General features: G+C 35.3%; 2 protein-coding genes across 2 annotated transcripts; one reads left to right on the forward strand and one right to left on the reverse strand.

The window, feature by feature from the left end:
* Positions 1 to 1,705: 1,705 nt before the first annotated feature.
* LOTGIDRAFT_162861 (hypothetical protein) lies at positions 1,706 to 7,313 on the forward strand (the record flags this gene model as incomplete). Its single annotated transcript, XM_009058878.1, has 7 exons — positions 1,706 to 1,772; positions 3,749 to 4,123; positions 4,452 to 4,820; positions 5,232 to 5,312; positions 5,522 to 6,052; positions 6,274 to 6,358; positions 6,791 to 7,313. 7 exons carry the CDS (start codon positions 1,706 to 1,708, stop codon positions 7,311 to 7,313), a joined length of 2,031 nt encoding a protein of 676 aa, XP_009057126.1.
* Positions 7,314 to 7,704: 391 nt separating this feature from the next.
* On the reverse strand, positions 7,705 to 9,243 carry LOTGIDRAFT_162862 (hypothetical protein; the record flags this gene model as incomplete). Its single annotated transcript, XM_009058879.1, has 1 exon — positions 7,705 to 9,243. The coding sequence occupies one exon, from the start codon at positions 9,241 to 9,243 to the stop codon at positions 7,705 to 7,707; it is 1,539 nt and encodes a 512-aa protein (XP_009057127.1).
* Between the last annotated feature and the right edge of the window lie 2,968 nt (positions 9,244 to 12,211).

Below are 12,211 nucleotides of genomic sequence, written 5' to 3' on the forward strand. Positions count from 1 at the left end.
GCTCACTTGCCTCAAGGTCCAGGGTTCAATCCCTGCATGACGAGTGGGGGTGTGGTTTGGACACGATGTCAGTTGGAGAAGCCTGTATAGTCGGATGGTACAATAAAAAGGTAGATTAGGGGAATTTCCTGCACAGTACTAGATTGTCATCATATCTGATAGTGTGTTATAAAAACAAGTGTATGAATACCCAGGCCACGATCGAAACGATCTTAGCGCTAGGATGTCCGAGGTTCTTATCCTCTAAGATCGTTTCGAGAATACGTCACCAGGAGGCATAGCAAATCATTTTTATGTTAGATTTTATCTCAATTTACTGCTTCAGTTTAGACTAATAAAACGGACAAGGTCATCAGAGAGCAATTTCTGGGAATTTTACCGATGTACAAATGACGTTCTTCAGACCCAGTTCAAAACACAATCATTAATCTCAGAAGGAAGCTCATTAACAAATAAGGAACTATTGGACAGTGAAACTCTAAGAAGTTGTCAAATTGCTCTAATTTAGTTTCCTATATCCCACAATCCCTTATTTTATCAAGAAACGGGTCTAAATGACACGCTTGGATTGGTTAAAGATAACATCTTTGGAACAAGTCTTTGGTAGAAAACTTGTTAGATTACTATGCAGACTAAATATACCAGAAAGCAAAAAAACGAAATTGTAATCAAGTTTTAATCAGATTGTGGACACGGTCGGCTAGACATGTAATCTCGTATCGACAACTGTGTTCAACTAGAATGTCGCACACCCAAATCATGTAGGTAGAGAGTAGAAGGGTCAGTCGTCGATGGGAACAGGCTAAATAAATCTAGCTAAGATCAGACTCTCCCAAATATCACCAGTTGCCAGGAGTCGTTGAAATTCCTTTTGTTCTCCAAATCTGCCGGGTGCAAGGTCGTTGAAATTTTGGCTCTCAGAATCAACTTGTGCAAGGTTAATCTTAAACTGCCTTTCATTCAACTTCTAAAAGATTGTGTTGTCGAGTTTTATTATTGTACGAGATAAGTTGAGAATGGAGAACTAGGTAGTACTTTCTCGTATATCATTGAATAAACAATAGTAAAAGATATATATATTTGTCATTGTTACGAGATTAGAAACTAACGCAGGAGTGACTGCATATATTATAATACTCACTTTAAAAAATAACCTGTACCGGCTTGTGTATGTTGTCGTACAAGAACGGTAACTCTGATTAAAAAATACAGTGAAGATGAGGAGTGGAGAAGATTTGTACTGATCTGAAAATCAGTTTTAAAATCTTAAGACGATTGATGGGAAACGTCTAAGTGACTTTTAAGTTTTAACACTTGTCTTAATAATAGACAGGTTTTATTGGAAAGTTGAGAATCTAACAGCGTGTATTTATATTAAAACTGTATATTAGTTCTGTGGACTTGATTCTGAAGATTCTGAAGATTCTCAAGTCTTTTGTGGAGCTGTTGGAAAGATTTATTGCAATTTTGTGAACTTTCTGCGGATTTTAATGATTTTTTGGATATGTTTGGTAAAGTTTTCTTTCTGTGAAAAGACATTGTTTAATTGGTGCTGATGTGTTTGTAAAAATTTTGTCACCCAAAACAAATGGAACTTTTTTTTTCTTGGAAATTTGATGTTTGACAGATAGTTGTTGTTTCATGGTAATATTTAGAAATTTTTAGTGAAAGAAGAATATTAAAAAGACAATCAATTGTTTTTAACATGGAAACAGAAATTTTCGTCGCCGTATTTGGCTTCGTGATATTTTCAGTAAATTCTGCATCACAGGGTAAGTTTTTTTAACGACCACTGAAACACTGTTCTATAAGAAATTTTAATAAAGAAAATCAGGAAAAGAAATATGACTAACGCTGTATTGATGATATCATACTAGATCATGGATACAAGAACCACAGACATCTGATTAAACATTGGAATGGTGGAAATCGATGCTATCAGTGTCCCTGATACACATAAAAAGTTTAGAAAACCTCTCTACAATTCATTTAAAACGTTTGATTTGAAATAATATGTACAGATAAACGATTTGTCATCACAAAGTTCATGAAAGGTGTAAATGAAAATAGAAATACATGTACATTATAATATTGTACATCAATCAATCTTAGTTTTAAGTTTACTTTGTTCAATGGTTTGACACTATATTGTTCATTCGAGATGCAAATAAGACTAAGACTGGTTATGAAAATTCATTCATTCATTCATTCATTCATTCATTCATTCATTCATTCATTCATTCATTCATTCATTCATTCATTCATTCATTCACTCACTCACTCACTCACTCACTCACTCACTCACTCACTCACTCACTCACTCATTCATTCATTCATTCATTCATTCATCCAATCATTCATTCATTTCCACTGTAATATCATGAATCAGAGTTCAGAGTTTATGATTCTATAACTTCTAGATTCCAAGTTCTGCTCTGTTAAATAATGTATCACTATATCATTCACTAAAGACATACATAAGATGGGGCTAGTAATGGCACCCTGTTTCATACCGATATCATGTTGTAAGCCTACTATGGAATATTTATATCTTTTAGACATGTATATTGAGCTTCTGTTGCGAAAAGTTTAAGCTATAAAGCTTGTAAATTCTCCGAAAGGGCTAATGAATTGACTAGACCCAGTCGTATATATTTATCCTTTAAAATTTATAACAGAAATGACTAATATCGACATTCTTTCAAGATAGATTTCAATCAGTAAAAAGTGACAAAAGAGACGTTCGTTTCTGTTTAAATCTATTTGTGTTTGTTTAATTCAAATATAGAATTTTAAAAGTTATGTCCATAATTTTTTATTTTTTTCCAGAAATAGTTATGTTTTATCAAAATATAAAATCCAATTTCTCAAAACGACATTTTTGGACATAGCAACTTCAGGCAGTAAGGCCTCGATATGGCATTGCTCAGGGACGGGAAGCAATAAGGATTGACCCATCCCTTTCTTATGACATGTACAGCTGCACAACCAATAAAATCTGTAATTAATAACAGGGAAATGAAGCATAAAATACAATGATTAATGCTTTTTGTAAATGTTTTGAAACCACAGAGAAATATGACACACCTTTCAAAATATGAAGCTTACGTTGCAGATATTATTTTTAATATTATTTCATGACATGGGTGTCATTAGCCCAGAGCAATTCATATTTAACTTTTCATACATGAACAGGTGCGCCATTTTGGGTGTAGAGGAGAGGGGGGGAGGGTGATTTGAGTCTTGAATATATGTAAATAGTCTTCAGAAGTACAACAAATGTACATAATCACATAATTCTTTCAAAAATACTTCAAACTAGGAATTTTACTCAATATTTCTATATATGTCTTTTCCATGACGAGTCGTCATTTTAACATTCAAACGCGCATAATTCTGGACACATATGGATTAAAAGGCTCCAATTTCGATGGTGAGCTGTGAACACTATTACTTATTGGCTTAGCTAAAAAACAAATCCCGTTTCTGAGATTAAAGTATGATTGGTCAAATAATAAAATTGCGTAACTGTCCCTTTAAAAGCTTATTTACAATTTTATTTCTTAATTTCTTCCTTCTAAAAAGAATTGTATTTGATATTGATAGAAAAAATTATCCATTCAGGAGATATATACTCACTTCTAGATCACCTGTTGCCACTTGTGGCGCTGTTTGACATTACTTTCAGAAAATCCCCATAATGATCCATATTGCTGGTACATTTATTCCACCAAAATTCCTTTTTCAGTGCCATCGACGTATACCATAAAAAGTTCCAGTGTCTGCTACGGCTCTGATCCAGAATGTACACGTCACTTCCTGTCATGTGATAAGAAGACGTCAGTGATTGGTTTATTTCAAGGAGTGTATGGGTTCAAACCTCTGGGGTCAATGTGTCGAGATGTGTCTGCCTGTAGAACTGTCGACCCTGAAACTTGTTGCACCAAGCAGAAAGACGATTGTGGGGTTGTCTTCCGACCAGGCGATCTGAACCAGTTGTACAGCAATTGTTCTGGTCGTCCGCAATGTTCGTTTGACGCTCCCCGACTTACCGCCAAATGTTCCACGCAGACGTATCGAAGTATTTCTGTGTTTTCTGACGTCAAATATACTTGCGTCAAAGGTAAGCAATAAGTCTGATTGGTTTCTATCCTGTATTTTACCTTATTCTTCAAAACAGATATTATTGTGTTCCAGTCATCTGATTGGTCAATCACTATAATTGATTTTAAATTTTGTTTTGTTATCCAATCAGATTACTGTATTTCTTACAATCTGGATTTTATCTGAGCTAAGTTTTGGAGAATACGGCTTAGACAAAGTAGGGTATATGATTCATGCATTTTATATTATATATTTCACACTGTTATGCATGCGACGATGGCGCTGTTTTGCTAGATAGTTAGATACAATAGTTTCGTGTGATAAGAAATTTCACAAATATATTTCAGAGAATCAGCTGGTAACCCTTGGAGACCGGAAGACCATAGTTGGCGACCAGGTTTACGTCATCTATCGTGACAAGATTCTTTCAAAAATGGCTGACGTTGTTGACTGCCAGTGTCTCGTGCTGTCGAGAAACGGAAGTAAAGTGGATATCGACATTTTTGCTCTGGATATTCGTCTGAATAAGACAATAGAACCAGGATGTAGTACTGTCAGTTTTATCAAAGATGGTGAAGTCTTACGAGAAATGTCCTGCAGCTCGAGAAAGTTCTACCATTCCTTCGAATATATTTTGAGAACTTCGACTCCATTACGAGCTAAAGTCACTCTCAACAAAAAAACAAAACCAACCAATATCTGGTTCGGCTTCAGAGGTACGTTATCATTCAAATTTCCAGTTTAAACGTCTATGATTCATGTAATTTCCGATAACATTGAACAAATCATGACGCCATCTCAAAAAATGATTCAAGCCCTTAGTAGTAAATGCTTCATAATCTGCTCAATGTGTTCCGATGTTTTGAGAACTACACGAACCAAAAACATCAGACGAGAAATCATAAGCTAAAATCTGTTTTGAATCCCTTTCTTTTTCCCTCTTTCTGACTATTCGTAGATGCATATTTATTAGTATAGCCTGTAATCGCTGAATTCAAATTTTTAAATGCAAAAGTATTTGTCGTTCAGTTTTTGATATTTTCCTAATACACCAGTTAAATAGATATATTTATTATACAGCTGAATATTTCAAAACATAAAGTTTGATTGATCTGATTATTTTGTAGGTTTGAACGGGGAGGTAACTCTATCATGTAGTTATGTATCACAAGTTATTGAACCTGAAACCAGTACATCACCAACTACTGGTAGGTAAAAGTATATACCTCGTTGAAAAACATATATGTTAGCAGATAGTGTTTGTAATAGACCAGGCCATTAGAGAGACTTTTACTTTGTAAAACATAACGACGGGGACAGAAACTCTCTGCTTGTTGTGCGTAGTCTTCTTGCAAATTATGAAATGCATGGCCGACCTATATATTTATAATTATAACATGCCATTTATTCGTTTCAGTTCCAAAGAATATAGAAACTACCAGTTCCCATCCAGCAGGTCAACATCTTGATCGTTTGGTTTCCAGTATATCCAGTACTAGAATGGTTTATACTCAACCTGTATCAGGGACGACTAGTCCGACTGTAGGGGATACTGACGCGATATCAACTACGACGTTTACTGATTCGTCTACAAGGAATGAATCTCGCTCAAACGGTCATTCCTCGTCAATATTCACACCACCAACAGATGTGAGTTCAGATTTTACGTCTGTTACCATTGTTAGACAAACTATTGATATAAATGCCAGTGTTTCAAATACAGAACAATTTTATGACGTAACATCAACGTTTGATGACGTTAACACAACATCAAGTGACGCCATATTAAATTCTGACTTCAACACTAAATACACAGAAAGCAGTGACGTTTCAGGTAAGAATGATAACGAAAACACAGAATATAATGACGTTCACACAAAATCAGAAAATGCTGAAATTGAACAAGATAAGAAAATTGAAAGTGAACAAGACGGAAGTATATTTCAAGGTGAGAAAAAGGTTTTTTTTTAAAGTAAGTAGATGTCAGGGCCGTAACAAGGGTATATTTTCTATGAGGCAAAAATCCTGTTGTCTTTGCAAATAAAAGTCGATACAATTAATCGAAGTAGTGTTAGTAGGTATAATTAAAGTGAATGAAAATATGAAAATATGGAATACTTCAGAAAATGTTATCCAGTTAAATATAATATCGAGATTTGACTATTTCAGATAGCAGGATAATGATGGCGGGGGGATTATTTGGTGGTTGTGTTGTTTTAATTGTTTTTATATCAGCTTTATATTGTTACGTCAGGTGAGTCCGGTATTTTATCTGTAAAATATTGCATTCATAACTCTATCAGCTGAAACCATTAGATACGAATATAGAATATACTGACATAGCATTATGGAACAACAATCATTTTTTTATAATTATAATTTATATATTAATTATTTGTTATAATGTTTGTAACGTTGCATAGTATGAATGATTAAAGTAGTGAGAAAATTATCGAAAGCGCATTTCGAAAGTCGAAATATCTTGATTACAGGAGATACTAACATTTCCTAACACTGGCTGCAAATGATACGAGGGGGTGGGGATTTGGTCAGTGGTTGCAATTGTAATAAATGTGTTGCTCCTTCTCCATACAGATAGTTCAATATGAGAATTGAAAAATAAAATACAGATCCTTCATTTACCATTTAATGAACAAAATATAAATAAACTTGTGTTTGATTTCAGACGACGAACTAAACGAGAAGCAGAAATGTCGGAAATATTCCAAATCGAGGATGGTGACAAGTCGGCAGATCACGTGTATCACGTCAAAGATCCTGATAACTTCAGACATTCCAGCATACATTCAAACATTCAGTCCACGTTATCAGAAAGTTCCACTGATCCGCAATGTCTCTACTCACAAATCGATGACGTCAGACGTCACAGTGAAATAGTATACGCCATACCAAATAAAAAGCGAACCGTTCATTCGTTAAATTCTGTAACTAAGGTGAATTCGACGTCATCACAAACGCCGTTAGCAAATCGAACGTCCTTAAATTCGACGTCATCTAATCCTACGTCACACAATGATTATTTTGATCTGGAAGCAGAGACGTTCAGCACAGAAACTAGTGACGTCATGAGTGAAACATTAAGTGATGACGGCTACAACCATCTAAATGAACATCAATCGACTGCAGTCGAACAACAGAATGATTATGATTCCTTGACGCCACCCGATTCGAAAAGTACCAATTTATAATAATTAATGATAAATAAATATGATAGCTGTGTTAATAATTTGGACGAAAACACTTATTGAAGGGAAAACTGTAACAAAAATCTGGACTATCCTGTTATCTAGAAATATTTTACGGGAAAACTGGATTGCATTTTTGTTCAAAAAACATATATATTGGATTCCAATGAGTCAATTACAGTCCAATCTCATGATGTCCATAACCAGTTTGTTACAATAATAGCGCTTCACGTATCTACGGTAAACCATTATGACACAAAATCATAGTTTTGTGGAATACAGTTATCCGATTAGTACAACAAATTAAAAATTCATAATGCCTGGAACACGAAATTCAAGTTAACTGTAAAATTGGTCCAAGATCAATGAACAAAAACAAACACATTTACAAGAATTATGAATATTCTTCAGTCACAGTCGACAGTTTCCGATTTTTTCGTTTCGTCGTATTTGGAGATTTTGACAAATTAGAAAATCCTTTATGTTTTTTAGTGAGAACTTGTGGTCTGAGTTCTTGGTTTTGAGCAACTAATGGCGAATCATCTATTTCCGGTAAGAGCAAAGAGCTCTCAGTCTTTACCGGTTTAGGGGGTGGGGCTTGTTCAGTTCGTGGTTCACTTACGACTATGTCTACAGTGCCAGGGTGCGTTTGTTCATACGGTTTTGATTTTTGGTTTTCAAGTTCCACAGCAGTTGTAGGGTTCGGGTGAGACGATTCGACATCTAATTGACGTTTGGTTTTATTCTTTTTCCCGCCTTTCTTTTTCGGCTTTTTCAAGATTGAAGTCGGCTCGTCTGAAGTGGTGGAAATTGGCGGTAAAACGAACTGAACTCCTTCGTAGGATTCGAAATTTTTTTGAGTATTCTTGTTAGCGTTGTGATGAACTTCTGGAAATTTCCACACTGAATTTTGTGCAGACGTTAAATTTTCTGGTGATTTGGCAGACGGTGATCTTGGAGGGTTCGGTGATTTTGCTCTGGATCGTGAAGGGTTTGGTGATTTGGCTCTTGGTGAACGAGGTGGATTCGGTGATCTTGGTCTGGGTGACTTGGGACGGTGTGGTCTAGATAATGGAAGGGGTGACAGAAGCCGGGCTGTAATCTGAGATGGGGATTGAGGGAGTTGAAGATTAGATTCGTCTTCAACAAAAGATGGTTCCGGGGTGAGCGGCAACGTCGGTAAGGGAATGAAAGCGCGGGCAAACGGAACTTTCTCGCCAGGAATGGTGAATAGACTGGTTCGCTCAAAAGATTCCTGATCCGTCTCGTGTCCATGGTGAGTGATGGAGATGGAGGTGGCCTGACTCTCTCGGTTCTCGTCCTCTTCATCAGACGAGTTCACCTCTTCCGGTATCTCATCAAACTCCACAATCCTCACCTTCTTTAACCGTTTGATTTTATCTGGTAATGGTGGAAGTACAACCTCGGCTTTCTTCTTCTTTTTGGTTTTCGGGATTCGAAATCGTCTTATTTTCACCTCCAATTCAGACAGTCCTCGGATATGTTTCGCTCGCTTTTTGTCCTGACTGGTCGAAGTAATGATTTCCCTGCCCTCTTTTTCGCTCCCCTCCATAATCATTGGCTCAGGGACCACACCCCTCCGTAGAGGGTCGACGGTAAAACTAAAATTGTCATGACTCCTCGTATACTGCTGTTGTCGCATTCTCGACCGAGCCTTAGTCGTATAATGATGGAGATTTGCTTTACGAAGATGATCTTTGAAATAGTCTCTATGAACCTTCACTCGGGCTATCCTGTCTAGTTCTTTAAGAATATCGAGTCTATCGTATATAATTTGTTTCCTAGCACACAGCCATTGTTTGTCTATTTCTACCAACTCCATCTCCAGCTCCTTTTGTTTCCGAATATTTCCGATTGCTGCGTCTGCGGCGGCATCTGCGGCTACGGCAGGTGTTGCGAACAATGAATTCATCTTGTATATCGACTATCTGAAAGTAGAAAATCATCAACTCTTACTTTTACACATCCTGGTGGGAACAAAAACAAGATCAGTCCGCTTTTTATAGGTAAATTAAGTAATAATTGCCTCAGAAGAAGCCACTAGGAGGTCACTTTGATTCAAAAGCCAGTTTGGCCCCAATTATTTCGTTATATATGGTAAATTGGTCACAATGAGGAATCCCAGAATAATTTGCTTTTGGTAATTTTGTCCCAATAATCTAATTAGGTCACAGTGTGAATTTTTTCCCAATAACTTAGTCACTGTATTATGTTCATAGAAATAGTACGTCAAAACATTTGACGGTTTTTCAATTCAATCAACATTCTACCTCATTTGAATCAGAAAACCTCGTGTTTATATTCTGAATCTTACATCATTGGATGCGCACAATGTATCTTTGTCCTATAACACTATCCTAAACAACGAGAAACCTAACTTCGTACCCAGTAACTAACAACTAAATATTAATATTTATGAGCTTCAAGATTATCCTAAATGAAAGTCTGAATATCAAAACAAAACACATAATTAATTACCCTTCAATAGTATCCGAGATATTTCCTTCACACGGCATGTGTTATCATCTTGGTGTTTAAAATTTATCAATTTAACACTTGAATCTGTCAGGAAAAGATTACAAATATCACGATAATAAAACGACATTTCTAACTCAACTATAACAATATTACTAGTCAGGTTGATATTTGATGAGAAATTATATTATAATATCAAAATATTAGGATATTCAAATGTATTTGTCCAATGTTACCTCTCTACGGTGGTTTGTTTAAGGCATGTTTTTTTTTTAATTATGATTAAATTCTACTTATTTTCCATTTTTGTTTGCTGATTTATCATTTTTGTTTACTATTTTTTATATTCAGCAAACAAAAATGATAAATCAATTAATCAATTGAAAATATTAAAGATGTCTTAAACAAACCACCGTATAAACTAATTTCAATTCTTTTTATAGTAAATATATTTTCAATTTGGACATTTTTCTGTCGTTTATCAAAATTTCAATTACTTAATCCAAATCAACTAATTTTCTTCTGAAAATACACACGAAGTACAAGAACGAAAAAAAGTATGAAAATTAAAAAATGCATAATAAAAATCAACAGTGGCATAATATACACATAAATTACACAGAACAATATAACTGATTATAAGTGAGACGAACTCTATTTCGACTATTGAAACAGTCCCTTTGTTATTTTAACAAAACGTTTGTCCATGAGACATTCCCCTGGTCTGTATGAAATATAAAGTAATACAAACTGATACAATATATTATAATACAGCACAATATAGCACAATATAGCAGAATACAATGTCATACAATGTGGTACAATATACATTATGAATTATAAGAAAGTTTATTAACCTTTCAACCCCTAAAACTCAACAATCTGGCTTCAGACCACAGATAACTACACAATTTAGTTTACAGACAACACAGCTGGGTTCACATTCTACTGACAAACAACAAGGATAAAAAATCGTCTTTTACAATGATAAAATAAATTAGGTTCACAAGGGTCCTGTCTATCAGGGCGGCGTCCACTAATGCCTACATCCACGAATGTCTTCAGTCTAAAATAAACAAAGTTATTCCCCCGTTGACTTAAAGCGACACCTGCTATCAGTGCTACCCAAGCTCTATCAGCTGATACTAAAACTATTGGCCATGCTTTTACAATAATAACAACTTGGGATTTCATGAAGACCCTGTCTACCAGCTGGTACTTGGTCGACGGGAATAATGACTTGTTCAAACACCGACAGCGATTAAATCCAAGACCATCTTTAATCGACGTCGGCAAGTGACGTCATATGAAGCTTCTTATAATCTAATGCAGTGTTTCCCAACCTTTCTCAGCCTTCACACCCCTGGAACAATCACCTGGACCTTTCACACCCCAAAAATTTATTTCATCCATATTTTCAGCACGTGATAATGTGAGGTGCTCTCTCAATTCAAAATAGATTCTTCTCCTACACCAGTTGGCCGCACCCCTGGTACCCTAGTCCAGAACCCCCAGATTGGGAATAGGGGCTCTAATGAATGCGCTACAATCTGCCCTCGATTCAAAATTGTTTCAAATGAAAATTTGAACCTATTTCAGTAACCCTCCTGGTGTGCCTCTAACAATGATGTATTTTCCAGTGTCTGAACAGCTTGTCGTTTGATTATTAACTGATAATTTGATTGGAAGAAATGAACAATAATAACGGTAAAAACAACGATACGAACCTTTAAAATACGTCAGCAATATAATACCCTTTGGTTCATTTTGTATCACATTGTTGTCAGTTCTTCCATTTTTACAACAATTTATTCCAATTCGATTTTTGTTATGCTGAGTTATATATTGGTTAAGTTATTGTATCCGATATAGAAACTCCATCTTTTTGACGATGATCAACGGGCTAATAAAGGAACCCGATCCTGTGGTCATCAACGAGCTCAGGTTTAGTTACCGCCCTGTCCCAGTGAGCTACTGTATATATTCAGTGTTGTAGAAATTCTACCCTACCAACATACTCTAGAAAGTTAATTTACTAAACATACCCTATTATTCTTATTCAAATACAATACTTAGGCCGTGTTTACACTGGCATTGATCACTTGATTCAAACTATACAACGTTCGATTACTAAGATTTTTTTTACAATCGTGTATGTAGGTAATATCTAGGTAATATTTTTCATCGCATTGAAATAAAAACATAAAAACATAGCTTGATAATTGTAATAAAATACAACTCTTAGGCCGTGTTTACACTGGTGTAGTTCACTTCATTCAAACTATACAACGTTCGATGACTAAGATTTTTTTTACAATCGTGTATGCATGTAATATCTAAATAATATTTTTTTCGCATTGAAATGAAAATGTTAAAGCATTACTAAATAATTGTATTCAAATAAA

This window comes from Lottia gigantea, assembly GCF_000327385.1.
Source record: "Lottia gigantea unplaced genomic scaffold LOTGIsca_36, whole genome shotgun sequence".
NCBI lineage: Eukaryota > Metazoa > Mollusca > Gastropoda > Lottiidae > Lottia > Lottia gigantea.